The sequence below is a fragment of the Salmo salar genome, chromosome 15 (genome assembly GCF_965601325.2).
Source record: "Salmo salar chromosome 15, fSalSal1, whole genome shotgun sequence".
Taxonomy (NCBI): Eukaryota; Metazoa; Chordata; class Actinopteri; order Salmoniformes; family Salmonidae; genus Salmo; species Salmo salar.
The window spans coordinates 98,495,600-98,523,366 of NC_138305.1; the positions used below are offsets into that span (position 1 = coordinate 98,495,600).

Below are 27,767 nucleotides of genomic sequence, written 5' to 3' on the forward strand. Positions count from 1 at the left end.
AATGGGATGCTGATGTAATAATGTGACACTGATGTAATGGTGTAATAATGTGACACTGATGTAATGGTGTTATAATTGGATGCTGATGTAATAATGTGCTGCTGTCCCCTGTCCTGTTCATCAGGTACCTTTATTGGTCAGACTGGGGGGACAACCCGCATATAGGGCGGATCGGGATGGACGGCTCCAACAGAAGTGTGATCGTAGATGATAAGATCACCTGGCCCAACGGCCTCACGCTGGACTTAATCAATGACCGCATCTACTGGGCCGATGCCAGAGAGGACTACATCGAGTTCGCCAGCCTGGACGGGAGTAACAGACACACGGGTAATGTATATTGTCATAGACACACACACAGTCATGTAATAGGAGAGATTACTATATTACATTTGCCATCATGGAACATCAAACCGCTGTCACATAATAGGTTATTTAATTATGTAAAACACACACACATGGCATGATGCCACAGACCAGGTCACAGTGGTGCTGGGATAGCCCTGCCACAGTACACAGTGCCCAATGGACAGAGAGAGAGAGAGAGAAAGAAGACTGTTGTTCTGTCAGACTACTGATGAGGCTCTCACATGGATGACATCTGAATATCCCCAACCTTGTTACCAAACTTAGAACAATACATAATTATTGTCAGCCAATCAGCCATGTAGAAGAATGCAGGGTTGCAGAGGTAGTTCCTGATTTGAATTCCTCACATTCACAAACCTCAGTTTGACACTAGAGCATGTTGCACACAAAGCATGCTTTCAGATGATTTATCTCCTCGCCCATATCTTTGTCTTCATGGAGGCTTCATAGTAGAGTTGGGATCCAGAGCTGTATGTGTAAGCTGTATGTGTGTTCTGTGGGCCTTGTCCTGACCTGGCTGACCATGGTTCCCATTGCCTGAAGCAAATAAATATTTTGGTTCTGTAGGTGGACACCGTTCTTGCAGTCAGATGACCAAATCGCCCTCTAGAGGCCTCATGGGGGGAATGTTATTCATATTTTTCAACATTATTAAAAAACTATAAAAAAAATCTGCCGTTACTATGTCGAACGGTGTTGTTATAATTCAGTCTTCTGTAATGTATATAAAGTGTAATATTGGAATGCAAACTCTAAATGTAATACATTTCAACTCTATATCTGACATGGTACAGGGGTCTTCTTTCTTTAAACCCATAACCATGTGTGTGAGGTGTATACTTTTGTTTCAAAATAGATTGTTTAAGACTATGCTACATAACCCAGAGATAGTAATGATGCTATATAACCCAGAGGTGGTAGTGATGCTACATAACCCAGAGATAAAGTAGTGATGCTACATAACCCAGATATAAAGTAGTGATGCTACATAACCCAGAGATAGTAATGATCCTACATAACCCAGATATAAAGTAGTGATGCTTCATAACCCAGAGATAGTAGTGGTGCTACATAACCCAGATATAGTAATGATCCTACATAACCCAGATATAAAGTAGTGATGCTACATAACCCAGATATAAAGTAGTGGTGCTACATAACCCAGATATAAAGTAGTGATGCTACATAACCCAGAGATAGTAATGATCCTACATAACCCAGATATAAAGTAGTGATGCTACATAACCCAGATATAAAGAAGTGGTGCTACATAACCCAGAGATAAGGTAATGGTGCTACATAACCCAGAGATAGTAATGATGCGACATAACCCATAGGTAGTAATGATGCTACATAACCCAGAGATAGTAATGATGCTACATAACCCAGATTTAAAGTTGTGGTGCTACATAACCCAGAGATAGTAGTGATGCTATGTAACCCAGAGATAGTAGTTATGCTACATAATCCAGAGATAAAGTAGTAATGCTACATAACCCAGGGATAGTAGTGATGCTACATAACCCAGAGATGGTAGTGATGCTACATAACCCAGAGATGGTAGTGATGCTACATAACACAGAGATAAGGTAATGGTGCTACATAACCCAGAGATAAGGTAATGATGCTACATAACCCAGATATAAAGTAGTGATGTTACATAACCCAGAGATAGTAATGATCCTACATAACCCAGATATAAAGTAGTGATGCTACATAACCCAGAGATAAGGTAGTGATGCTACATAACCCAGATATAAAGTAGTGGTGCTACATAACCCAGATATAAAGTAGTGATGCTACATATCCCAGAGATAGTAGTGATGCTACATAACCCAGAGATAAGGTAATAATGCTACATAACCCAGAGATAGTAGTGATGCTACATAACACAGAGATAAGGTAATGGTGCTACATAACCCAGAGATAGTAATGATCCTACATAACCCAGATATAAAGTAGTGATGCTACATAACCCAGAGATAAGGTAGTGATGCTACATAACCCAGATATAAAGTAGTGGTGCTACATAACCCAGATATAAAGTAGTGATGCTACATATCCCAGAGATAGTAGTGATGCTACATAACCCAGAGATAAGGTAATAATGCTACATAACCCAGAGATAGTAGTGATGCTACATAACACAGAGATAAGGTAATGGTGCTACATAACCCAGAGATAAGGTAATGATGCTACATAACCCAGATATAAGGTAATAATGCTACATAACCCAGAGATAGTAATGATGCTACATAATCCAGATATAAAGTAGTGGTGCTACATAACCCAGAGATAAAGTAATGGTGCTACATAACCCAGATATAAAGTAGTGATGCTCCATAACCCAGATATAAAGTAGTGATGCTACATAACCCAGATATAAAGTAGTGATGCTTCATAACCCAGATATAAAGTAGTGGTTCTACATAACCCAGATATAAAGTAATGGTGCTACATAACCCAGATATAAAGTAGTGATGCTACATAACCCAGATATAAAGTAGTGATGCTACATAACCCAGATATAAAGTAGTGATGCTACATAACCCAGATATAAAGTAGTGATGCTACATAACCTAGATATAAAGTAGTGATGCTACATAACCCAGATATAAAGTAGTGATGCTACATAACCCAGATATAAAGTAGTGATGCTACATAACCTAGATATAAAGTAGTGATGCTACATAACCCAGATATAAAGTAGTGATGCTACATAACCCAGATATAAAGTAGTGATGCTACATAACCTAGATATAAAGTAGTGATGCTACATAACCCAGATATAAAGTAGTGATGCTTCATAACCCAGATATAAAGTAGTGATGCTACATAACCTAGATATAAAGTAGTGATGCTACATAACCCAGATATAAAGTAGTGATGCTACATAACCCAGATATAAAGTAGTGATGCTACATAACCCAGATATAAAGTAGTGATGCTACATAACCCAGATATAAAGTAGTGATGCTACATAACCCAGATATAAAGTAGTGATGCTAGATAACCCAGATATAAAGTAGTGATGCTACATAACCCAGATATATATTAGTGATGCTACATAACCCAGAGATAAAGTTGTTTTCCTTGTGTTGGTCGTTGGGCATTGTGTGTCTATGGGTGATTTGACTGACAACATTGTGATGTAATTATGGCCCCCAGAGTTATGACCTGACTAGGAAAAACTCTTGGGCCCAGGTTGTCCTGGTCAAGTCACGTGGTGGCCAGGTAAAACCCAGTGTAATGTGGTACTAATTGCCTCACTACTGAATGGCTGTGTGTTTGTGTCCACAGTGCTTACCCAGGACGTCCCCCACATCTTTGCCATGACTCTGTTTGAGGAGTACATCTACTGGACCGACTGGGAGACCAAGTCCATCAACAGGTGTCACAAGACCCTGGGTATCAACAAGACCACCCTGATCACTACCCTCCACAGGCCCATGGACATCCACATCTACCACCCTTACCGCCAGCCTGAGGGTAAGAGATACTCATGTACAACGCACACACACACACACACACACACACACACACACAAACACACACATACACACTTACACGCAGACACATGCTCACACACAACCACACTCAAGCACGCACACCCAACGTGGTTGTTCCAGTTGAAACAGTCTCCCTCTCCCTGCTATGGTTCCAGTGTTTAACCACCCGTGCCAGACAGACAACGGCGGCTGTAGTAACCTGTGTCTGCTGAGCCCTGGGGGGGGCTACAAGTGTGCCTGTCCTACCAACTTCTACCTGGCCAATGATGGTCACACCTGCATGTCCAACTGCACTGCCAGCCAGGTGAGGGACAGTGTAACGATATGGCCATTGGGGGGCCAGACAGCTAGGGGGCAGCAGAGCCTGTTGTGGAATGGGGGCTGCTTTGTGATTGGTTAATTAAGCATAATTATCTCCACAGTACGTACTGTACAGTGTGTCATCAGCTTGAGTTCACTCTCTCTCCTCTCTGCTCCTCTCTCCCTCTCTCTCTCCTCTCTCTCCTCTCTCCTCCTCTCTCCCTCTCTCTCCTCCTCTCTCCTCCTCTCTTCCTCTCTCCTCCTCTCTCCTCTTCTCCTATGTTCTCCTCTCCTCCTTTTTTCTCCTCTCCTCTTCTTCTCTCTCCTCCTCCCTCCTCTCTCCTTCTCTCTCCTCTCTCTTCCTCTCTCCTCCCCTCTACTCTCTCCTCCTCCCTCCTCTCTCCTCCTCTCTCCTCCTCTCTCATACCCTCCATCCCCTCTCCTCTTCTCTCCTCCTCTCGCCTCCTCTCGCTCCTCTCTTCTCTTCCCTCCTCTCTCCTCTTTCCTCTCCTCTCTCCTCTGTCCTCCTCTCTCCTCCCCTCTCATACTCTCTCCTCTTTTCTTCTCTCCTCCTTACTCCTCCTCTCCTTCTCTCTCCTCTCTCCTCCTCCCACCTACCTCCTCCTCTCTTCCTCTCTCCTACTCTCTCCTCTCTCCTCCTCTCTTCTCCTTCTCTCTACTCCTCTCTACTCCTCTCTCCTCCTCTCTCCTCTCCTATCCTTCTCTCTACTCCTCTCTCCTCCACTCTCTTCCTCTCTCTTACTTTCTCCTCCTCTCTCCTCCTCGCCTACTCTCTCCTCCTCGTCTCGTCTACTCTCTCCTCTCCTCCTTTCTCCTCTCTCCTCTCCTTCTCTCTCTTCCCCCTACTCTCTGCTCCTCTCCTACTCTCTCCTACTCTCTCCTCCTTTCTCCTCTCTCCTACTCTCTCCTCCTCTCTCCTCTCCTCTCCTCTCTACTCTTCTCTCCTCCACTCTCCTCTCTCCTCCACTCTCTTCCTCTCTCCTCCACTCTCTTCCTCTCTCCTACTCTCTCCTCCTCTCCACTCCTCTCTCCTCCTCTCTCCTCCTCTCTCCTCCTCGCCTACTCTCTCCTCCTCTCCTCCTCTCGCCTACTCTCTCCTCTCCTCCTTTCTCCTCTCTCCTCTCCTTCTCTCTCCTCCCCCTCCTCTCTCCTCCTCTCCTACTCTCTCCTCCTTTCTCCTCTCTCCTCCTCTCTCCTACTCCCTCCTTACTCCTCTTGCTCCCCTCTCCTTCTCCTCTCCTCCTCCCACCTTCTCATCTCATCTATCTCCTTCTCCCTCTTCTCTCCTCTCCTCTCTACTTCTCATCTCGCCATCTCCTCCTCCCTCCTCCCTCCTCTCTCCTCTCTCCTCCTCCCTTCTCATCAAGATCATACGTGTATGAAGGGGCATTATGTGAAGCCTTAGGGACAGACGAAAACAGCAGCGACTGTGAACATTGTCCTCATCTCCTCTCTCCTCCTCTCCTCTCCTCTCCTCTCCTTGTCCAGTTTGTGTGTAAGAACGACAAGTGCATCCCCTTCTGGTGGAAGTGTGACACGGAGGACGACTGTGGGGATCGCTCGGACGAGCCTGCAGAATGCCGTGAGTGTGCCACTTTTTCATCCAAAGCGACTTACAGTATAGTACAGTGACTGCATACATTTCTAGTGTGTGTATGTGGTCCCTGTGGGAATTGAACCCACGATCTTGGCAAGCCAATGCTTCGTAAATTATGATGAGTGAATGAGGAGTATGTGGATGCAAAGTCTCATGGATGTTTCTACGGGGATGTGGTGGCTGAGACGACGGGGTAGGAGAGGAAGATGTTTGGTGAAACTGCTATGGGCCTGTTTCAGTGGGCCTGTTTCAGTGGGCCTGTTTCAGTGGGCCTGTTTCAGACTTTGAAACAACCTCTGACTGTCTCTCTGTCTGTGACATCCATTGTTTCCTGTAGCTAAGTTCAGATGCCGGCCAGGCCAGTTCCAGTGTGGGACAGGCATCTGTACCAACCCAGCTTACATCTGTGATGGAGACAACGACTGCCAGGACAACTCTGACGAGGCCAACTGCGGTACAGACTCTTTATGCTGTCTGTCTGTCTGTCTCTCTCTGTCTGTCTGTCTCTCTCTGTCTGTCTGTCTCTCTTTCTCTCTCACTCTGTATATCTTTCTTTCTCACCCACACTCTCTCTTTCCCTCTCTCCTCCCACTTCTCTCTCCTCCCCCTTCTGTCTCTGCCTCGTTCTCTCTCTGCCTCGTTCTCTCTCTGCCTCGTTCTCTCTCTGCCTCGTTCTCAGTCCTTCATATCTTCACCCCCTAACATCTATTCTTACCCATCCTCTGTCGTCTCTCTGACACGTCTTGTGTCTGTCATCTAATGTCGTCTCTCTGACACGTCTTGTCTGTCATCCTCTGTCGTCTCTCTGACACATCTTGTCTGTCATCCTCTGTCGTCTCTCTGACACATCTTGTCTGTCATCCTCTGTCGTCTCTCTGACACGTCTTGTGTCTGTCATCCTCTGTTGTCTCTCTGACACGTCTTGTGTCTGTCATCCTCTGTTGTCTCTCTGACACGTCTTGTCTGTCATCCTCTGTCGTCTCTCTGACACATCTTGTCTGTCATCCTCTGTCGTCTCTCTGACACGTCTTGTGTCTGTCATCCTCTGTCGTCTCTCTGACACGTCTTGTGTCTGTCATCCTCTGTCGTCTCTCTGACACGTCTTGTCTGTCATCCTCTGTTGTCTCTCTGACACGTCTTGTCTGTCATCCTCTGTTGTCTCTCTGACACGTCTTGTCTGTCATCCTCTGTCGTCTCTCTGACACGTCTTGTGTCTGTCATCCTCTGTTGTCTCTCTGACACGTCTTGTCTGTCATCCTCTGTTGTCTCTCTGACACGTCTTGTCTGTCATCCTCTGTCGTCTCTCTGACACGTCTTGTCTGTCATCCTCTGTTGTCTCTCTGACACGTCTTGTCTGTCATCCTCTGTCGTCTCTCTGACACGTCTTGTCTGTCATCCTCTGTTGTCTCTCTGACACGTCTTGTGTCTGTCATCCTCTGTCGTCTCTCTGACACGTCTTGTGTCTGTCATCCTCTGTTGTCTCTCTGACACGTCTTGTCTGTCATCCTCTGTTGTCTCTCTGACACGTCTTGTCTGTCATCCTCTGTCGTCTCTCTGACACGTCTTGTCTGTCATCCTCTGTTGTCTCTCTGACACGTCTTGTCTGTCATCCTCTGTCGTCTCTCTGACACGTCTTGTGTCTGTCATCCTCTGTTGTCTCTCTGACACGTCTTGTCTGTCATCCTCTGTTGTCTCTCTGACACGTCTTGTGTCTGTCATCCTCTGTTGTCTCTCTGACACGTCTTGTCTGTCATCCTCTGTCGTCTCTCTGACACGTCTTGTCTGTCATCCTCTGTCGTCTCTCTGACACGTCTTGTCTGTCATCCTCTGTTGTCTCTCTGACACGTCTTGTCTGTCATCCTCTGTCGTCTCTCTGACACGTCTTGTCTGTCATCCTCTGTCGTCTCTCTGACACGTCTTGTCTGTCATCCTCTGTTGTCTCTCTGACACGTCTTGTCTGTCATCCTCTGTCGTCTTTCTGACACATCTTGTGTCTGTCTATGTGTGATTGTTCTACAGATATCCACGTGTGTCTGCCCAGTCAGTTCAAGTGCTCCCACCCCAGCCGCTGTATCCCGGGAATCTTCCGCTGTAATGGACAGGACAACTGTGGAGAAGGGGAGGACGAGACAGACTGCCGTGAGTCAACACCTCTTTTTCCTTCCTATCTCCTCATCTGCATGCTTTATTGCATGTTATACATTTAGTATGGTAATACTGCTGTGTTGCACGTGGTCTCGATGTAAAATAGATTGTATTTCAGTGAGACTAACCTGGATAGATGAATGTTAAATAAGAAATATACTGTTGTTATGGGTTGCTCTCTCCAGTCAGTAACAGTCATCTGTCTGTTCTCTCTCCCTCTAGCCGAGGTCACCTGTGCGCCCACCCAGTTCCAGTGTGCCATCACCAAGCGCTGTATCCCTCGTGTCTGGGTGTGTGACCGTGACAATGACTGTGTGGACGGATCGGACGAACCAGCCAACTGCAGTAAGACCCCGCTCCTTTGTTTCAGAGGACTACATGCAAATCAAGTTCAATATCCATGTTGCAGTAGAATACATGTTTCTGCTAACATACCAAACTAATGAACTGCGGATGCACTAGATCTTTCAGATCTCGTCACATCCTCCCTCCACCTTATACTCAGTCTGTCATCTGGCCTGTGACAAGCCTCAGTCAGTCCCCTCTCCTAACCCTCTCCCTCTTCTCCTCCCTTCTCTCCTCCCCCTCCTCTCCCTCCCCTCCCCTCCCCTCTCCCACCCCTCCTCTCCTAACCCTCCTCCCCCCTCCTCTCCCTCTCCTCCCCCTCCTCTCCCTCTCCCTCTTCTCCTCCCTTCTCTCCTCCCCCCTCCTCTCCCTCTCCTCCCCCTCCTCTCCCTCTCCCTCTTCTCCTCCCTTCTCTCCTCCCCCTCCTCTCCCTCTCCCTCTCCTCCCCCTCCTCTCCCTCTCCCTCTTCTCCTCCCTTCTCTCCTCCCCCCTCCTCTCCCTCTCCTCCCCTCTCCCACCCCTCCTCTCCTAACTCTCCTCCCCCCTCCAGCCCAGATGACGTGTGGTGTGGATGAGTTTCGCTGTAAGGACTCTGGTCGCTGCATCCCGGCCCGGTGGAAGTGTGACGGGGAGGACGACTGTGGAGACTCATCTGACGAACCCAAAGAAGAGTGTGGTGAGTGTTCTGTCTGTCACACAGGAAACGGAAAGCTCCAACAAAGAATTTCTCTGGATCCTTACCGTAGAATCTGGAGGACCGGTACAGCGTCCATTACACTTTAATACAAAGTTCACTCTCTCCCTCTCTGAATTCCTTATAACAACCCTTGAGATTGCCAACAAGATCATAGGTGTATTTTAGAGGGGTATTTATGTCCTCTATGAAGGTTCATGCTATGGTGTTAACCTCCTGTACGGTTTGTATGTACTGTGGTGTTGTGGAGCTGAGGGTCTGACCCTTGTCTCTGTGTAGATGAGAGGACATGTGAGCCGTACCAGTTCAGGTGTAAGAACAACCGCTGTGTCCCGGGTCGCTGGCAGTGTGACTATGACAACGACTGTGGGGACAACTCAGACGAGGACAAGTGTGGTATGTCTCTCTGTCATTCCTGTTACACTATCCTTGTGGCCCCATCTCACCCTGGCCAATGCCACTGCATTGTTTCATTGCATTTATAGTATGCTCATGGTTTGTGATGTTTTGGGCATAACATGTTCTGCATTGGAAGCTTGCTCCTTAGTCCTCATGACCGACCGTCGGAATACACTTCAATTGCTTGATTCTTGTGTATTTGTTTTGCTTCCCAGTGTCTGTAGATGTTTTGTAACACACACTGAGACATTGTCATTTAGTTTGTCCTTAACTCATCTGTGATGCATCTCACCTCATCTAATGTTTACCTTTCATTTCCCACTCACTGACCTGTTGGCATGAGCCAGAGGTAGGTCTCTACTTTCAACCATCCCCATTTCACCAACCCCTAATGTCACTCTGCTCCTCCCCTCCCCTCCCATTGCATCCTATTCAATCACATCGCAGTCATTTATATGTCTGATGCTGCCCATTTCAACCCTGCCCCTCTCATATCTCCTCAGACAGTGACAGGTCAAAAGTAGGGCTTGTTTCTAGTACAAAAGTAGGGCAAAGTTTATGACTTATTTTCTAAGATGCTAACATCTGGGACCTCCCAAGTTGTGCAGCGGTCTAAGGCACTGCATCGCAGTGCTAGAGGCGTCACTACAGCCCGGGTTCGATGCCAGGCTGGGTCGCACCCGGCCGTGACCGGGAGACCCATGAGACAGCGCACAATTGGCCTAGCGTCGTCCGGGTTAGGGGAGAGTTTGGCCGGCTGGGATGTCCTTGTCTCATCACGCTCTAGCGACTCCTTGTGGTGGCCGGGCGCATGCACGCTGACACGGTCGCCAGCTGTACGGTGTTTCCTCCGACACATTGGTGAGGCTGGCTTCTGGGTTAAGTGAGCAGTGTGTCGAGAAGCAGTGTGGCTTGGCGGGGACGTGTTTCGGAGGACACATGGCTCTTGACCTTTGCCTCTCCTGAGTTTGCACAGGAGTTGCAGCGATGGGACAAGACTGTAACTACCAATTGGGTATCACAAAATTGTGGCGAAAAAGGGGTAAAAAGTACAACAAAATTAAATAAAAATAAGCAGGGTGAAAGCACACAGCTATGTTACCACTTTCAGTAAAGATGCAATGTTGTTCATCAGGCACCTAGGACATCTTCTATTGCATCTCTGGAGCTCTCCTTTGACCATCATTGTTTGGCCTCCCTCTGTGTGTCCATGCTTGTGATGTGTTGTGAGGTGTTGTGGTTTGTTGTGTTGTGGTTTGTTGTGTTGTGTTGTTGTGTAATGAGGTGTTGTTGTTGTGAGGTGTTCAAATCAAATGTATTTATAAAGCCCTTCTTACATCAGCTGATGTCACAAAGTGCTGTACAGAAATCCAGCCTAAAACCCCAAACAGCAAGCAATGCAGATGTAGAAGAACGGTGGCTAGGAAAAACTCCCTAGAAAGGCCAGAACCTAGTGTTAGATTCTTATTTTTCAGAGTAAATAACTCATGGACACTATAGAAGCTTTAACCAAGTTTAATTCTTCCCAAAGGTTCTGTACAGCTGTATTCAGACAACCCAACACTTCTCCCATTCAGATATATATCCCACTTAAGACACTCCTCCTTCTCTCCAATCCTTATATCTTATGGTTTAACAGGAAAAGAGTAACAAGATACCAAAACCTTATTACTCCCTTCAGGTGACCTGTCCTCACCTCCTGACCTCAATCCCTCCTTCACCTAATCCACAGATGTCCATCTGTCTTTCCTGTATCAACATGGTGCTCTGCTCCCATCCCCCAACACATTCCACAGCTATCTGTCTTTCTACAGATATTCTATGCTTCTTCTCTATCATTTATTTAATATCTCAATGTTCAAAATGTCGAATCCAACACTAGGAAGAAACCAAGAGAGGAACCAGGCTCTGAGGGGTGGCCAGTCCTCTTCTGGCTGTGCCGGGTAGAGATTATAATAGAACATGGCCAAGATGTTCAAATGTTCATAGATGACCAGCAGGGTCAAATAATAATAATCACAGTGGTTGTCGAGGGTGCAACAGGTGAGCACCTCAGGAGAAAATGTCACTTGGCTTTTCATAGCCGATCATTCAGAGTATCTCTACTGCTCCTGCTGTCTCTAGAGAGTTGAAAACAGCAGGTCTGGGACAGGTAGCACGTCCGGTGAACAGGTCAGGGTTCCATAGCCGCAGGCAGAACAGTTGAAACTGGAGCAGCAGTACGGCCAGGTGGACTGGGGACAGCAAGGAGTCATCAAGCCAGGTAGTCCTGAGGCATGGTCCTAGGGCTCAGGTCCTCCGTGAGAAAGAATTAGAGAGAGCATACTTAAATTCACACAGGACACCGGATAAGACAGGAGAAATGCTCCAGATATAACAGACTGACACTAGCCCTCCGACACATAAACTACTGCAGCATAAATACTGGAGGCTGAGACAGGAGGGGTTGGGAGACACCGTGGCCCCATCCGACGATACCCCCGGACAGGGCCAAACAGGCAGGATATAACCCCACCCACTTTGCCAAAGCACAGCCCCCACACCACTAGAGGGATATCTTCAATCACCAACTTACCATCCTGAGACAAGGCCGGGTATAGCCCACAAAGATCTCCACCACGACACAACCCAAGGTGGGCGCCAACCCGGACAGGAAGATCACGTCAGTGACTCAACCCACTCAAGTGACGCACCCCTCCTAGGGACGGCATGGAAGAGCACCAGTAAGCCAGTGACTCAGCCCCTGTAATAGGGTTAGAGGCAGAGAATCCCAGTGGAGAGAGGGGAACCGGCCAGGCAGAGACAGCAAGGGCGGTTCGTCGCTCCAGTGCCTTTTCGTTCACCTTCACACTCCTGAGCCAGACCATACTCAATCATAGGACCTACTGAAGAGATGAGTCTTCAATAAAGACTTAAAGGTTGAGACTGAGTCTGCGTCTCTCACATGGGTAGGCAGACCATTCCATAAAAATTGAGCTCTCTAGGAGAAAGCCCTACCTCCAGCTGTTTGCTTAGAAATTCTAGGAACAGTCTTGTGACCGTAGCGTACGTGTAGGTATGTACGGCAGGACCAAATCGGAAAGATGGGTAGGAGCAAGCCCATGTAATGTTTTGTAGGTTAGCAGTAAAACCTTCAAATCAGCCCAGCCTTAACAGGAAGCCAGTGTAGGGAGGCTAGCACTGGAGTAATATGATGTTGTTGTGAGGTGTGATGTGGTGTGTTGTGAGCTGAGGTGCTGTGATGTGGTGTGTTGTGAGGTGTGGTGTGGTGTGTTGTGATGTGTTGTGGTGTGTTGTGAGGTGTTATGATGTGTTGTGAGGTGCTGGGATGTGTTGTGGTTGGTTGTGAGGTGTTATGATGTGCTGTGGTGTGTTGTGAGGTGTTGTGTTGTGTTGTTGTGAGGTGTGATGTGTGTTGTGAGCTGAGGTGCTGTGATGTGGTGTGTTGTGATGTGTTGTGGTGGGTTGTGAGGTGTTGTGGTGTGTTGTGAGGTGTAATGATGTGTTGTGATGTTTTGTGGTGTGTTGTGAGGTGCTGTGATGTGTTGTGGTGGTTTGTGAACTGAGGTGCTGTGGTGTGGTGTGGTGTGAGGTGTTGTGGTGTGTTGTGATGACTTGTGGTGTGAGGTGGTGTGGTGTGGTGTGAGGTGATGTGAGGTGGTGTGAGGTGATGTGGTGTGAGGTGCTATAATGTGGTGTGAGGTGAGGTGGTGTGGTGTGAGGTGAGGTGGTGTGAGGTGCTGTAATGTGTTGTGGTGTGAGGTTGTGTGGTGTGAGGTGATGTGAGGTGCTGTAATGTGGTGTGGTGTGAGGTGTTGTGGTGTGAGGTGATGTGGTGTGAGGTGCTGTAATGTGGTGTTAGGTGTTGTGATGTGGTGTGGTGTGTTGTTAGGTGTTGAGGTGCTGTAATGTGTTTTGATGTGGTGTGAGGTGCTGTAATGTGGTGTGGTGTGAGGTGCTGTGGTTTGGTGTGAGGTGCTGTAATGTGGTGTGAGGTGCTGTAATGTGGTGTGGTGTGAGGTAATGTAATGTGTTTTGAGGAGTTGTGAGGTGATGTGGTGTGAGGTGCTGTAATGTGGTGTGAGGTGCTGTAATGTGGTGTGGTGTGAGGTGCTGTAATGTGGTGTGGTGTGAGGTAATGTAATGTGTTTTGAGGAGTTGTGGTGTGAGGTGATGTGGTGTGAGGTGCTGTAATGTGGTGTGAGGTGCTGTAATGTGGTGTGAGGTGATGTGGTGTGAGGTGCTGTAATGTGGTGTGGTGTGAGGTGCTGTAATGTGGTGTGGTGTGAGGTAATGTAATGTGTTTTGAGGAGTTGTGATGTGGTGTGAAGTGATGTGGTGTGAGGTGCTGTAATGTGGTGTGAGGTGCTGTAATGTGGTGTGAGGTGCTGTAATGTGGTGTGGTGTGAGGTGCTGTAATGTGGTGTGGTGTGAGGTGCTGTAATGTGGTGTGAGGTGCTGAGGTGCTGTAATGTAATGTGTTTTGAGGAGTTGTGATGTGGTGTGAGGTGATGTGGTGTGAGGTACTGTAATGTGGTGTGAGGTGCTGTAATGTGGTGTGAGGTGATGTGGTGTGAGGTGCTGTAATGTGGTGTGAGGTGCTGTAATGTGGTGTGAGGTGCTGTAATGTGGTGTGAGGTGATGTGGTGTGGTGTGAGGTGCTGTAATGTGGTGTGAGGTGATGTGGTGTGAGGTGCTGTAATGTGGTGTGAGGTGTTGTGATGGGTTGTGAGGTGTGTTGTGAGGTGCTGTAATGTGTTGTGCTGTGAGGTGTTGTGAGGTGTTATGAGGTGTCGTTGTGTGTTGTGGTGTCTTATGAGGTGTTGTGGTGTGTTATGAGGTGTTCTGTACAGTACTCTCTCCCCTGTGAATTTGGTCTTTTACTAAAAACAACACATTTGGAAGCCATTTCCAGCTAAGCTATACAGTATAATGTTCGTTATGTGAGACCTGTGTTGCTGTGTCTTTACAGTCCCACGGCAGTGCTCAGAGAGTGAGTTTGCCTGTACCAACGGACGCTGTATCGCCGGGAGGTGGAAGTGTGATGGAGACCATGACTGTGCTGACGGATCTGATGAGGTAACACACCTGACTCAACCACAGCAACATATCTGAGTTAGACACATGTGTAATAGATCACGCTACTGACTCATACTGTAGGGGAGAGTGGGGTAAGTTGAGCAATTCTTTACATTCAGCATCACGCTGTCAATGCAAATATTCTAACAAAGATATCTACATATATTTCAGGATGCTGTGTATACCTGGAAATAATCAGAATTAATTTCAATATTACAGTTTTGAAAACATAGCTTGTCCAAAAAAATTGTCTCTTGGCACAACTTATCCCTGTGTACGGGGTAAGTTTAACCGCAGGACAGGGTAAGTTAAGCCATCTACAAATTTCTGTACTGAAAGGAAAATTATCAGTACCTTTTAAAAAAACATCTATATTTATTTATTTATTTCCCAAACACAATTCAACACAATCACAATTGCTCTTTTGTCTTTAAATTATTCAAGGCTTAACACCTAACAAACACTTGTAACTTTTTTTTTTACACTTGCAACATAGGCCAGGTCCTGTTGCAACATAGGCCATGCCTTCCCTGTGGCTCAGTTGGTAGAGCATGGTGTTTGCAACGCCAGCATGGTGTGTGGGGGGCCAGTACACAATATATATATTTTTTTAAATAAATAAATAAAATATGAAATGTATGCATTCACTACTGTAAGTCGCTCTGGATAAGAGCATCTGCTAAATGACTAAAATGTAAAATGTAAAATGTCTGTTGTTACCTCATATCCCAGCAATAATGCCTTGTATTATGCCTGGGAAGAAAACACTTAAATTTGCTCAACTTGCCAATGGCTCAATCATTGGCACAACTTACCCCATGGCCATTGGCTCAACTTACCCCAAGGCAAACATTTTGACTATACTAGCCCACACAGCAACAAGGATGCACTTTCCTGCTAGGTTTAGGACCTCATATTGAAGCAATAAGGCACGAGGGGGTGTGATATATGGCCAATATAACACGGCTAAGGGCTGTTCTTATGCACGACGCAAAGCGGAGTGCCTGGATACAGCCCTCAGCCGTGGTATATTGGTCATATATCACAAACCCCCAAGGTGCCTTATTGCTATTATAATAAACTGGTTACCAATGTAATTAGAACAGTAAAAAGTCATTTTTTGTCATACCTGTGGTATACAGTCTGATATACCATGGCTTTCAGCCAATCAGCATTCAGGGCTCGAACCACCCAGCTATATGTCTATAATGAAGCTTATAGAGACCACAACTCATGTATAGAAAAATCTATATATATACAAGCATCATGAAACCTCAAACACAATAAATTCATTTGACTTGGTAAAAACATGTTTTTTAACCTAACTTATTTACCTCTTTTTCCATGTGGTTTCTTCCTTCACAGACTCCATGTAATGATGACCTCTTCAGTAAATATTTGGTCAAATGATAAATTATAGGGCGGCTCCACTTTAGCCTACTCTCCCCTACTAACAACCTCTCTATGTTACTGGTTGACCTTATAGCTTAGAGATGTGCCTTTTACTTGAGTGGTTAAAAGTGTGTGTTTGTGTGTGCGTGCATGTTCCTCAGGACGGCTGTGACCTGAAGTGTGACAGTGACCAGTTCCAGTGTAAGAACGGCCACTGCATCCCCAACCGCTGGCGCTGTGACGCAGATGCTGACTGTTTGGATGGCAGCGATGAGGAGAAGTGTCACATCGCTGGTGAGTGTGTGTTTATGTGTCCCCATGTGCCTCGCTCATGCTGGCATTTGAGATGACCACAGTGCTAAAAGAGAGTGGTTTTACTGAGCATCCTTTTTATTTATCCTTTATTCAACTAGGCAAATTAGTTAAGAACAAATACTCTTATTTACAATGACGGCCTACCCCGGCCAAACCCTCCCCTAACCCGGACAACACTGGGTGCCACCCTATGGGACTCTCAATCACAGCCGGTTGTGATACAGCCTGGAATCGAACCAGGGTCTGTAGGTACGTCTCTAGCACTGAGATGCAGTGCCTTAGACCGCTGTGCCACTCGGGAGCCCTCTACGTTTATTAATTGAGAGGGATTCTGGAGATGTGCGTAGGATCCCTTTTACACAGTCTGTGGTAGGATCTACAGGAACAGGGTCAATAATGGGCAACCTACTGTTCTTCTTCCCTTCTCCATGTCTCAGTTGAGAGACACTGCCCCCTGGACGACTTCCAGTGTAACAACACGCTGTGTAAGCCCCTGGCCTGGAAATGTGATGGAGAGGACGACTGTGGAGACAACTCGGACGAGAACCCTGACGAGTGCAGTGAGTAGTGACATCAGATCCTGTGACATCAGATCCTGTCTACTAGTACCCTTTTCACAGTACCGAGTTGAACTGACTTGTACTGTGCTGGCCTGGTTACTCATCCATCATGATGGGAAGGACAATGTGAAATAAAATACCAGAGCCACCACAGTTCAGGTCTAGTTGTCACGATGGTCAGAAAAAGTATGCATCCTAAAGCCTGTTCTGACTCCTTGACTCCTAACCCCTCTTTCTCCCCCCCCTAGGGAGGTTCCAGTGCCCCCCCACCAGGAGTTTCCGCTGCCAGAACGACCGTGTGTGTCTGAAAGTGTCCAAACAGTGTGACGGAGTTGACAACTGCGGGGACAACTCTGATGAGCTCAACTGCCGTGAGTTTCCTGTGCTGCTGGCCTTTAGCATACACCAACACAAGGCTGTCTTCTTGATGAGCTGTTGTTCCCTGTGGAGAGGTTCCATCTGTACACCTACCATACCACTTATGTTACCTATGACAGAATGCATATCCAATACAGGGCTTCATTGTCGTTTTATTCAGTGGTATGCAATTATAGACATTGGATCAGAATGGTTGTGTTAATTTCATTCAATAGACATTTAATACACCTTTATTTACCCCTCAGGGGCAATGTGATGGTTGGTCTATGTGTGTTTTCTCAGAACCCCCTCCAGCCCAGCCTACCTGTGACAAGGATGAGTTCCTGTGTGCCAATGGCAGGTGCATCAGCTCCAGTCTGCGCTGTAACTTCTTCAATGACTGTGAGGACTACGGTTCAGATGAGATCCACTGCAAGACAGGTGCCCCAAGTCATGACTGGTTAACACATCACCATGTCGACCATTCTAATGGCATGTTGGAGAAGACAGCGGTGGTTTCTTTTTCTCACACAATGTTCCGTTAACCTTCCAATGGCTCAACACTGTTTATCCTAAAGGTTTTCTTCTCTGCCTGTGGTGTGTCTCTGACCCTGCAGACACCAAGCTGAATGACTGCAGGAGTAACAGGACTCTGTGTGGGGACGGGGATGAGGCCCACTGTGTCAGCAACCTGACAGACTCCTTCTGCTCCTGCAAACCAGGCTTCCAGAAGACTGCTCATAACACCTGTGAAGGTACACTCCACACACCAGGATGTCCTCTACAGAGTGAAGCTTATTACACACACCAGGATGTCCTCTACAGAGTCAAGCTTATTATACACACCAGGATGTCCTCTACAGAGTCAAGCTTATTACACACACCAGGATGTCCTCTACAGAGTCAAGCTTATTACACACACCAGGATGTCCTCTACAGAGTCAAGCTTATTATACACACCAGGATGTCCTCTACAGAGTCAAGCTTATTACACACACCAGGATGTCCTCTACAGAGTGAAGATTATTACACACACCAGGATGTCCTCTACAGAGTCAAGCATATTACACTATGTACACACGTGTTAGAAACAGTATCTACTGGGATATCTCACTTTCAATCCCATATCCCAAAATATCATTACAAGGTTACAAGCCCACATTTCATGTACACTCGCTCACTCAGAGCTCAATCTGTATATTTCATTTTGTCGTTAAAATGCTGATTGAGGTACCTTTATTAACCCCTGACCCCTCTCAGATAAGAATGAGTGTAAGCAGTTTGGAGTGTGCTCCCACATGTGCAACAACACTAAGGGATCCTACAAGTGTAGCTGCCACAAACACTTCACCAGGATCAATGACACCTGCAAGGTTGACAGTAAGTAGCATATTCTTCTAGTAGTGTAGTGTTCTTCTAGTAGTGTTCTTCTAGTAGTGTAGTGTTCTTCTAGTAGTGTTCTTCTAGTAGTGTCGTGTTCTTCTAGTAGTGTTCTTCTAGTAGTTTAGTGTTCTTATAGTAGTGTTCTTCTAGTAGTGTAGTGTTCTTCTAGTAGTGTTCTTCTAGTAGTGTAGTGTTCTTATAGTAGTGTTCTTCTAGTAGTGTAGTGTTCTTCTAGTAGTGTTCTTCTAGTAGTGTAGTGTTCTTATAGTAGTGTTCTTATAGTAGTGTAGTGTTCTTATAGTAGTGTTCTTCTAGTAGTGTAGTGTTCTTATAGTAGTGTTCTTCTAGTAGTGTAGTGTTCTTATAGTAGTGTTCTTATAGTAGTGTAGTGTTATTCTAGTAGTGTTCTTCTAGTAGTCTAGTGTTCTTATAGTAGTGTTCTTCTAGTAGTGTAGTGTTCTTCTAGTAGTGTAGTGTTCTTATAGTAGTGTTCTTCTAGTAGTGTAGTGTTCTCTTATATTAGTGTTCTTATAGTAGTGTAGTGTTCTTCTAGTAGTGTAGTGTTCTTATAGTAGTGTAGAGTTGTTCTAGTAGTGTTCTTCTAGTAGTGTTCTTCTAGTAGTGTAGTGTTCTTATTGTAGTGTGTTTCTAGTAGTGTTCTTCTAGTAGTGTTCTTCTAGTAGTGTCGTGTTCATCTAGTAGTGTTCTTCTAGTAGTGTAGTGTTCTCCTAGTCGTGTAGTGTTCTCCTAGTAGTGTAGTGTTCTTATAGTAGTGTTGTTCTAGTAGTGTAGTGTTCTTATAGTAGTGTTGTTCTAGTGGTGTTGTTCTATTAGTGTTCTTCTAGTAGTGTTCTTCTAGTATTGTAGTGTTCTTCTAGTAGTGTAGTGTTCTTATAGTAGTGTTCTTATAGTAGTGCTGTGTTCTTCTAGGAGTGTAGTGTTCTTATAGTAGTGTACTGATCTTCTAGTAGTGTGTTTCTAGTAGTGTAGTGTTCTTCTAGTAGTGTAGTGTTCTTCTAGTAGTGTAGTGTTCTTCTAGTAGTGTTCTTCTAGTAGTGTAGTGTTCTTCTAGTAGTGTAGTGTTCTTCTAGTAGTGTAGTGTTCTTCTTGTAGTGTAGTGTTCTTCTAGTAGTGTAGTGTTCTTATACTAGTGTTCTTATAGTAGTGTTGTTCTTATAGTTGTGTTGTTATAGTAGTGTAGTGTTCTTCTGGTTGTGTGGTGTTCTTTTAGTTGTGTAGTTTTCTTCTTCTTTCTTCAAACCCTAAATACTTTGAAATAGTGTATTCTTAACCCTTCCGCAGCCACAATGAATGCATTGACATTTTCATGAATTCTGTGTCGAAGTTCTGTCTTCATTTCCTCACTCCTCTCTCCCTCCCTCCCTACCACTCTCTCGCTCTCTCTCTCTCTCCCTCCCGCCCTCTCCCCTCCCTCCCTACCCTCCACCACTCCCTCTGGTCTTTCCAGACCAGAACAGTAGCAGACAGGTGCTCTACATCGCCGATGACAACGAGATCCGCAGCCTGGACCCTGGCATGCCCAACTGGCGCTACGAGCAGAGCTTCCAGGGCGATGCCAACGTACGCATCGATGCCATGGACCTGCACGTCAAGACCAACCGCATCTACTGGACCAACTGGCACACTGGCAGAATCTCCTCCTACGAGCTGCCTTCATCGTCGTCATCTTCCTCTTCTGGCACATCGTCAAATACACGCCGCAACCGCCGCCATAGTGAGGGAGGTGTTACTACCCTGGAGGTGAGGCTTGAGTGACGCAAACAGGAATGTACGCACGCGCACACACAAATACACACACACTCACATACTCACATGCACACACACACAAACACAAACACGTACACACACATGTACACACTCACACATGTACACACACACAAACAGACACACTAAAACATGGGCACTGTTATGACATCCTATGTGTGATACAATATAAGTGGATTGCAGTTAGTGCCAAGTCTCATAGTTCAGAAAGGTCTGTTGTTTTCTGTTCACAACATAATGAGATGTACCTAAACATCCCTCTGTCATCTCTCCCTCTGACTAGATTGTAGGGCATCTAAACATCCCTCTGTCATCTCTCTCTTTGACTAGATTGTAGGGCATCTAAACATCCCTCTGTCATCTCTCCCTCTGACTAGATTGTAGGGCATCTAAACATCCCTCTGTCATCTCTCCCTCTGACTAGATTGTAGGGCATCTAAACATCCCTCTGTCATCTCTCCCTCTGACTAGATTGTAGGGCATCTAAACATCCCTCTGTCATCTCTCCCTCTGACTAGATTGTAGGGCATCTAAACATCCCTCTGTCATCTCTCCCTCTGACTAGATTGTAGGGCATCTAAACATCCCTCTGTCATCTCTCCCTCTGACTAGATTGTAGGGCATCTAAACATCCCTCTGTCATCTCTCCCTCTGACTAGATTGTAGGGCATCTAAACATCCCTCTGTCATCTCTCCCTCTGACTAGATTGTAGGGCATCTAAACATCCCTCTGTCATCTCTCCCTCTGACTAGATTGTAGGGCATCTAAACATCCCTCTGTCATCTCTCCCTCTGACTAGATTGTAGGGCATCTAAACATCCCTCTGTCATCTCTCCCTCTGACTAGATTGTAGGGCATCTAAACATCCCTCTGTCATCTCTCCTTCTGACTAGATTGTAGGGCATCTAAACATCCCTCTGTCATCTCTCTCTTTGACTAGATTGTAGGGCATCTAAACATCCCTCTGTCATCTCTCCCTCTGACTAGATTGTAGGGCATCTAAACATCCCTCTGTCATCTCTCCCTCTGACTAGATTGTAGGGCATCTAAACATCCCTCTGTCATCTCTCCCTCTGACTAGATTGTAGGGCATCTAAACATCCCTCTGTCATCTCTCCCTCTGACTAGATTGTAGGGCATCTAAACATCCCTCTGTCATCTCTCCCTCTGACTAGATTGTAGGGCATCTAAACATCCCTCTGTCATCTCTCCCTCTGACTAGATTGTAGGGCATCTAAACATCCCTCTGTCATCTCTCCCTCTGACTAGATTGTAGGGCATCTAAACATCCCTCTGTCATCTCTCTCTTTGACTAGATTGTAGGGCATCTAAACATCCCTCTGTCATCTCTCCCTCTGACTAGATTGTAGGGCATCTAAACATCCCTCTGTCATCTCTCCCTCTGACTAGATTGTAGGGCATCTAAACATCCCTCTGTCATCTCTCCCTCTGACTAGATTGTAGGGCATCTAAACATCCCTCTGTCATCTCTCCCTCTGACTAGATTGTAGGGCATCTAAACATCCCTCTGTCATCTCTCCCTCTGACTAGATTGGAGGGCATCTAAACATCCCTCTGTCATCTCTCCCTCTGACTAGATTGTAGGGCATCTAAACATCCCTCTGTCATCTCTCCCTCTGACTAGATTGTAGGGCATCTAAACATCCCTCTGTCATCTCTCCCTCTGACTAGATTGTAGGGCATCTAAACATCCCTCTGTCATCTCTCCCTCTGACTAGATTGTAGGGCATCTAAACATGCCTCGGGGTATAGCGGTGGACTGGGTGGCTGGTAACCTGTACTGGACTGAATCTGGCAGAGATGTGATCGAGGTGGCCCAACTTTCAGGCCAACACCGCAAGACCCTAATCTCAGGCATGATAGACGAGCCTAACGCCATTGTAGTGGACCCCCAGAGAGGGTGAGATTTTTTATTTAACCTCTTGGGGCTAGGTGGGACGCTAGCGTGCCACCCGTGGTGCACTCCATCAACAGCAGGTGCATTTCAAGAGCGGCAAATTTGAATCCAAATAAATGTCAAAATTCAACTATGTTACACCATTTGAAAGATAAACATCTCCTTAATCTAACCACGTTTTACGATTTCAAAAAGGTTTTACGGCGAAAGCATAAATTTAGAGTATGTTAGGACAGTACATTTACAAGAGTTGTGTGTAATGTTTTGTCAAGTCAAAGACAGGGTCACCAAAACCATAAAACCAGCTAAAATGATACACTAACCTTTTACAATCTCCATCAGATGACACTCCTAGGACATTATGTTAGACAATGCATGCATTTTTAGTTCTATCAAGTTGATATTTATATCCAAAAACAGCGTTTTACTATGGCATTGATGTTGAGGAAATCGTTTCCCTCCAATAACCGGCAGTCAAGTCAGCGTCACAAATTAAATAATTAAAATTAGAAAACATTGGTAAAATATTATATTGTCATTTAAAGAATTATAGATTTACATCTTTTGAACGCAATCAACTTGCCAGATTTAAAAATAACCTTACTGGGAAATCACACTTTGCAATAATCTGAGCACTGTGCCCAGAAAAATACGCGTTGCGATACAGACTAGACGTCATGTTGGGGAGATCTAAAATCGAAAATACTATGTAAATAATCCATTACCTTTGATTCTCTTCATCAGATGTCACTTCCAGGTATCACAGGTCCATAACGAATGTAGTTTTGTTCAAAAAAGCTCATCATTTATGTCCAAAAATCTCCGTCTCGTTAGCACATGATGTAAGCCAGCCGGACTTCTCGTCATGAACGAGGGGAAAAAATATATTTCCGTTCGTTCAAACATGTCAAACGTTGTATAGCATAAATCATTAGGGCCTTTTTTAACCAGAACATGAATAATATTCAAGGTGGACGAATGCATACTCTTTTATAACGTATTGGAACGAGGGTACCCAACATGAAGTAGCGCGCCAGGTGTCTAATGGGACATCACCGTTCCATGGCTCTTGTTCGGTCAGATCTCCCTCCAGAAGACTCAAAACACTTTGTAAAGGCTGGTGACATCTAGTGGAAGCAATAGGAAGTGCCAAAATATTCCTAAACCCCTGTGTTTTTCAATGGGATAGGTTTAAAGTCAATACAACACATCAGGTATCCACTTCCTGTCAGAAAATGTCTCAGGGTTTTGCCTGCCAAATGAGTTCTGTTATACTCACAGACACCATTCAAACAGTTTTGGAAACTTTAGAGTGTTTTCTATCCATATATAATAAGTATATGCATATTCTAGTTACTGGGTAGGATTAGTAACCAGATTAAATCGGGTACATTTTTTTTATCCAGACGTGCAAATGCTGCCCCCTAGACCCAACAGGTTAACCTTTATTTAACTAAGCAAGTCAGTTAAGAACAAATTCTTATTTACAATGACGGCCTACCACGGCCAAACCCTCCCCTAAACCGGACGACGCTGGGCCAGTTGTGCGCTGCCCTATGGGACTCCTGATCTCGGCCGGTTGTGATACAGCCCTGGATCGAATCCGGGTCTGTAGTGACGCCTCGAGCCGCAGTGCCTTAGACCGCTGCACCACTCAGAGACTAGTACCCTTTACCACTACTGAGCCAACCCCAGCCAAGCCCAGCTAACCCCAGCCAAGCCCAGCCAAGCCCAGCTAACCCCAGCCAAGCCCAGCTAACCCTAGCCAAGCCCAGCTAACCCCAGCCAAGCCCAGCTAACCCCAGCCAACCCCAGCCAACCCCAGCCAACCCCAGCCAAGCCCAGCCAACCCCAGCCAAGCCCAGCTAACCCCAGCCAAGCCCAGCTAACCCCAGCCAAGCCCAGCTAACCCCAGCTAACCCCAGCCAACCCCAGCCAAGCCCAGCTAACCCCAGTTAACCCCAGCCAAGCCCAGCTAACCCCAGCCAAGCCCAGCTAACCCCAGCTAACCCCAGCTAACCCCAGCCAAGCCCAGCTAACCCCAACCAAGCCCAGCTAACCCCAGCCAAGCCCAGCTAACCCCAGCCAAGCCCAGCCAAGCCCAGCTAACCCCAGCTAACCCCAGCTAACCCCAGCTAACACCAGCCAAGCCCAGCTAACCCCAGCTAACCCCAGCCAAGCCCAGCTAACCCCAGCTAACCCCAGCTAACCCCAGCCAAGCCCAGCTAACCCCAGCCAAGCCCAGCTAACCCCAGTTAACCCCAGCTAAGCCCAGCTAAGCCCAGCTAACCACAGCTAACCCCAGCTAACCCCAGCTAAGCCCAGCTAAGCCCAGCTAACCACAGCTAACCCCAGCTAACCCCAGCCAAGCCCAGCTAAGCCCAGCTAACCCCAGCCAAGCCCAGCCAAGCCCAGCTAACAACAGCCAAGCCCAGCTAACCCCAGCTAACCCCAGCCAAGCCCAGCTATATTGAGTTGGCCTAGTTATGCATCCACCACTGTCCTGGAAAAGACAATGCAAAAATAAATTATCAAAAGAATTTGAATAATAAACTTGTATTTCCTGCTGAGCTGTTTTGACTGCGTTTCTCACTGTCCTCAGGACCCTGTACTGGGCCGACTGGGGAAACCACCCTAAGATTGAGACAGCAGCCATGGATGGAACCCTGAGACAGACGCTGGTCCATGAGAACATCCAGTGGCCCACAGGTCTGTATAGCATTAGCATTGTAGCCTAGCATTAGTATTAACACTTAGCATTATACATATCATTATTCCCTAGCATTAGCATAGTGGTGTAAGTGGTGTCATACCTTCTTTCTGGTCACTGTTTGTGTTATCCATGTCCTCTTTAACCCTCCCATCCTCCTTCCGCTCCTACTCCTCTTCCTCTACCACCACCTCCTCCTCCTCCTCCTCTCTCCAGGTCTGGCGGTAGACTACTTCAACGAGCGCTTGTACTGGGCAGACGCTAAGCTCTCTGTTATCGGGAGCGTACGACTCAACGGCTCCGACCCCGTCATCTCCGTCACAGGACTCAAAAACAGTTCAGTTCACTACACTAAACTACACTTATCTCATGGCTGGGGTTCAGTGTAGTTTTATGAGGATACCACCCATCTTTGTTTCCTACTGAATTTTACATGGGTAACAATTTATGAATTAAAGGATAAGTAGTGAAATTGTATTTTTAAGCAAGATACAGTTATCACTGTTTTACAGAGTGGGTTGGCCTTGTTCAGTTCTCAAAAGGACATAGTTCAGGCAGGATTAACAGTTCCTAACTCTCTCTCCTTCCATCCCCAGACCTGCTCCACCCGTTCAGCATCGACATCTTTGAGGACTACATATATGGCGTCACCTACATTAATAACTTTGTGTTCCGGGTCAACAAGTTTGGCAAGAGCCCCATGGAGAACCTGACCACTGGCATTAACCACGCCACAGACATAGTCCTTTACCACCGTTACAAACAACCAGAGAGTGAGTGGCTGTCTGCCTACACTATAGCTAATTTCTTTAAATGAAACCCTACTCCCCCATATAGTACACTTCTTTTTGACCCCTATCAAACCACCACCGCTAAAAACTGTTAGAGAGTGTCTGTCTCTCTCTCTCTCTGTGTGTCTGTGGGTCTGTCTCTGTATGTCTGTCTCTCTCTGTCTCTCTCTGTCTGTCTCTGTCTGTCTGTCTCTGTCTGTCTCTGTCTCTCTCACTCTCTGTCTCTCTGTCTGTCTCGCTCTCTCTCTGTCTGTCTGTCTCGCTCGCTCTCTGTCTGTCTCGCTCTGTCTCTGTCTGTCTCTGTCTGTCTCTGTCTGTCTCTCGCTGTGTCTCTCTCTGTGTCTCTCTCTGTGTCTCTGTGTCTCTCTCTGTGTCTCTCTCTCTGTCTCTCTCTGTCTCTCTGTCTGTCTCGCTCTCTGTCTCTCTGTCTGTCTCGCTCTCTGTCTCTCTCTGTCTCTCTGTCTGTCAGTCTCTCTGTCAGTCTCTCTGTCAGTCTCTCTGTCAGTCTCTCTGTCAGTCTGTCTGTCTGTCTCTCTGTCTGTCTCTGTCTGTCTCTCTGTCTGTCTCTCTGTCTCTCCGTCTGTCTGTCTCGCTCTCTGTCTGTCTGTCTTGCGCTCTCTGTCTGTCTGTCTTGCTCTCTCTCTCTGTCTGTCTCGCTCTCTCTCTGTCTCGCTCTCTCTCTCTGTCTGTCTCGCTCTCTCTCTGTCTGTCTCGCTCTCTCTCTGTCTGTCTCGCTCTGTCTCTGTCTGTCTCGCTCTGTCTCTGTCTGTCTCGCTCTCTCTGTCTGTCTCGCTCTGTCTCTGTCTGTCTCGCTCTGTCTCTCTCTGTCTCTCTGTCTCTCTGTCTCTGTCTCTCTCTCTGTGTCTCTCTCTGTCTCTCTCTGTGTCTCTCTCTGTGTCTCTCTCTCTGTCTCTCTCTGTCTGTCTCGCTCTCTGTCAGTCTGTCTCACTCTCTGTCTCTCTCTGTCTGAGAGAGTCTGTCTGTCTGTCTGTCTGTCTGTCTGTCTGTCTGTCTGTCTGTCTGTCTGTCTGTCTGTCTCTCACTCTCTCTCTCTCTCTCTCTCTCACTCTCACTCTCTCTCTCTGACTCTCTCTCTCTGACTCTCTCTCTCTGACTCTCTCTCTGACTCTCTGTCTGTGAAACACTATCCATTATATGCAGTATGTCACTATCCATTATATACAGTATGTCACTATCCATTATATACAGTATGTCACTATCCATTATATACAGTATGTCACTATCCATTATATACAGTATGTCACTATCCATTATATGCAGTATGTCACTATCCATTATATACAGTATTTCACTATCCATTATATACAGTATTTCACTATCCATTATATACAGTATGTCACTATCCATTATATACAGTATGTCATAGCTTTGACCCAATTTCCACATAATGTTTTTCTTCAGACCCCCCTTCTTCCACCATAGTGCGCTACTGTTAACATCTATTCCACATATGGTTCAGTGGAGTTTAACACATTTTAGTGACGTTTCTCTTTATCCTGTTCTGGTTGTTACTGTCTGTTCTCTCTCTGTGTCATCAGTGACTAACCCATGTGACAGGAAGAAGTGTGAGTGGTTGTGTCTGCTCAGCCCCAGTGGTCCAGTCTGCACCTGTCCTAACGACCGCGTGGCTGAAAACGGCACATGTGTGGAGAGACCGCCTTCCACACGGTCTCCATTCTGTGAGTACACACGCCCACTGGGCACACACCGGTTGAATCGACGTGGTTTCCATGTCATTTCAACTAAATTACGTGGAACCAACATGGAATAGATGTTGAATTGACGTCTGGTGCCCAATGGGACTCTCATCAATAACCTCTCCCCCTCTTCTCCCAGCTCCCCCGTCCGGGCCGTGTACGGTCCAGTGCCTGAACGGAGGGAACTGTTTCCTGAACACCAGGCAGCGGGCTAAGTGTCAGTGCCAGCCCAGCTTCACTGGAGAGAGGTGTGAGGTCAACCAGTGTAGAGACTACTGTAAGAATGGTGGAGCCTGCAGTGCCTCAGTCGTAGGTAGGTTACCTGAGCATATACAGTCATTGGTGTGGCTGCAACTGGCAAACTAGTCTAGGTGCCGGT

The 27,767-nt window shown here is 46.4% G+C and overlaps 1 protein-coding gene across 1 annotated transcript in view; it reads left to right on the forward strand.

The window, feature by feature from the left end:
* The window catches only part of LOC106572662 (low-density lipoprotein receptor-related protein 1), a 237,152-nt gene that overhangs the window by 199,304 nt on the left and 10,081 nt on the right, over positions 1–27,767 (forward strand). The window contains 23 exon segments of the mRNA XM_082962191.1: positions 125–330; positions 3,670–3,858; positions 4,034–4,182; positions 5,688–5,781; positions 6,134–6,250; positions 7,816–7,935; positions 8,164–8,286; positions 8,837–8,962; positions 9,260–9,376; positions 14,352–14,458; positions 16,012–16,144; positions 16,603–16,725; positions 16,974–17,096; positions 17,386–17,523; positions 17,700–17,837; positions 18,343–18,462; positions 19,934–20,226; positions 21,991–22,172; positions 24,772–24,878; positions 25,096–25,215; positions 25,476–25,652; positions 27,230–27,370; positions 27,528–27,701. Of these exon segments, the coding sequence (XP_082818317.1) occupies positions 125–330; positions 3,670–3,858; positions 4,034–4,182; positions 5,688–5,781; positions 6,134–6,250; positions 7,816–7,935; positions 8,164–8,286; positions 8,837–8,962; positions 9,260–9,376; positions 14,352–14,458; positions 16,012–16,144; positions 16,603–16,725; positions 16,974–17,096; positions 17,386–17,523; positions 17,700–17,837; positions 18,343–18,462; positions 19,934–20,226; positions 21,991–22,172; positions 24,772–24,878; positions 25,096–25,215; positions 25,476–25,652; positions 27,230–27,370; positions 27,528–27,701 (3,317 nt within the window).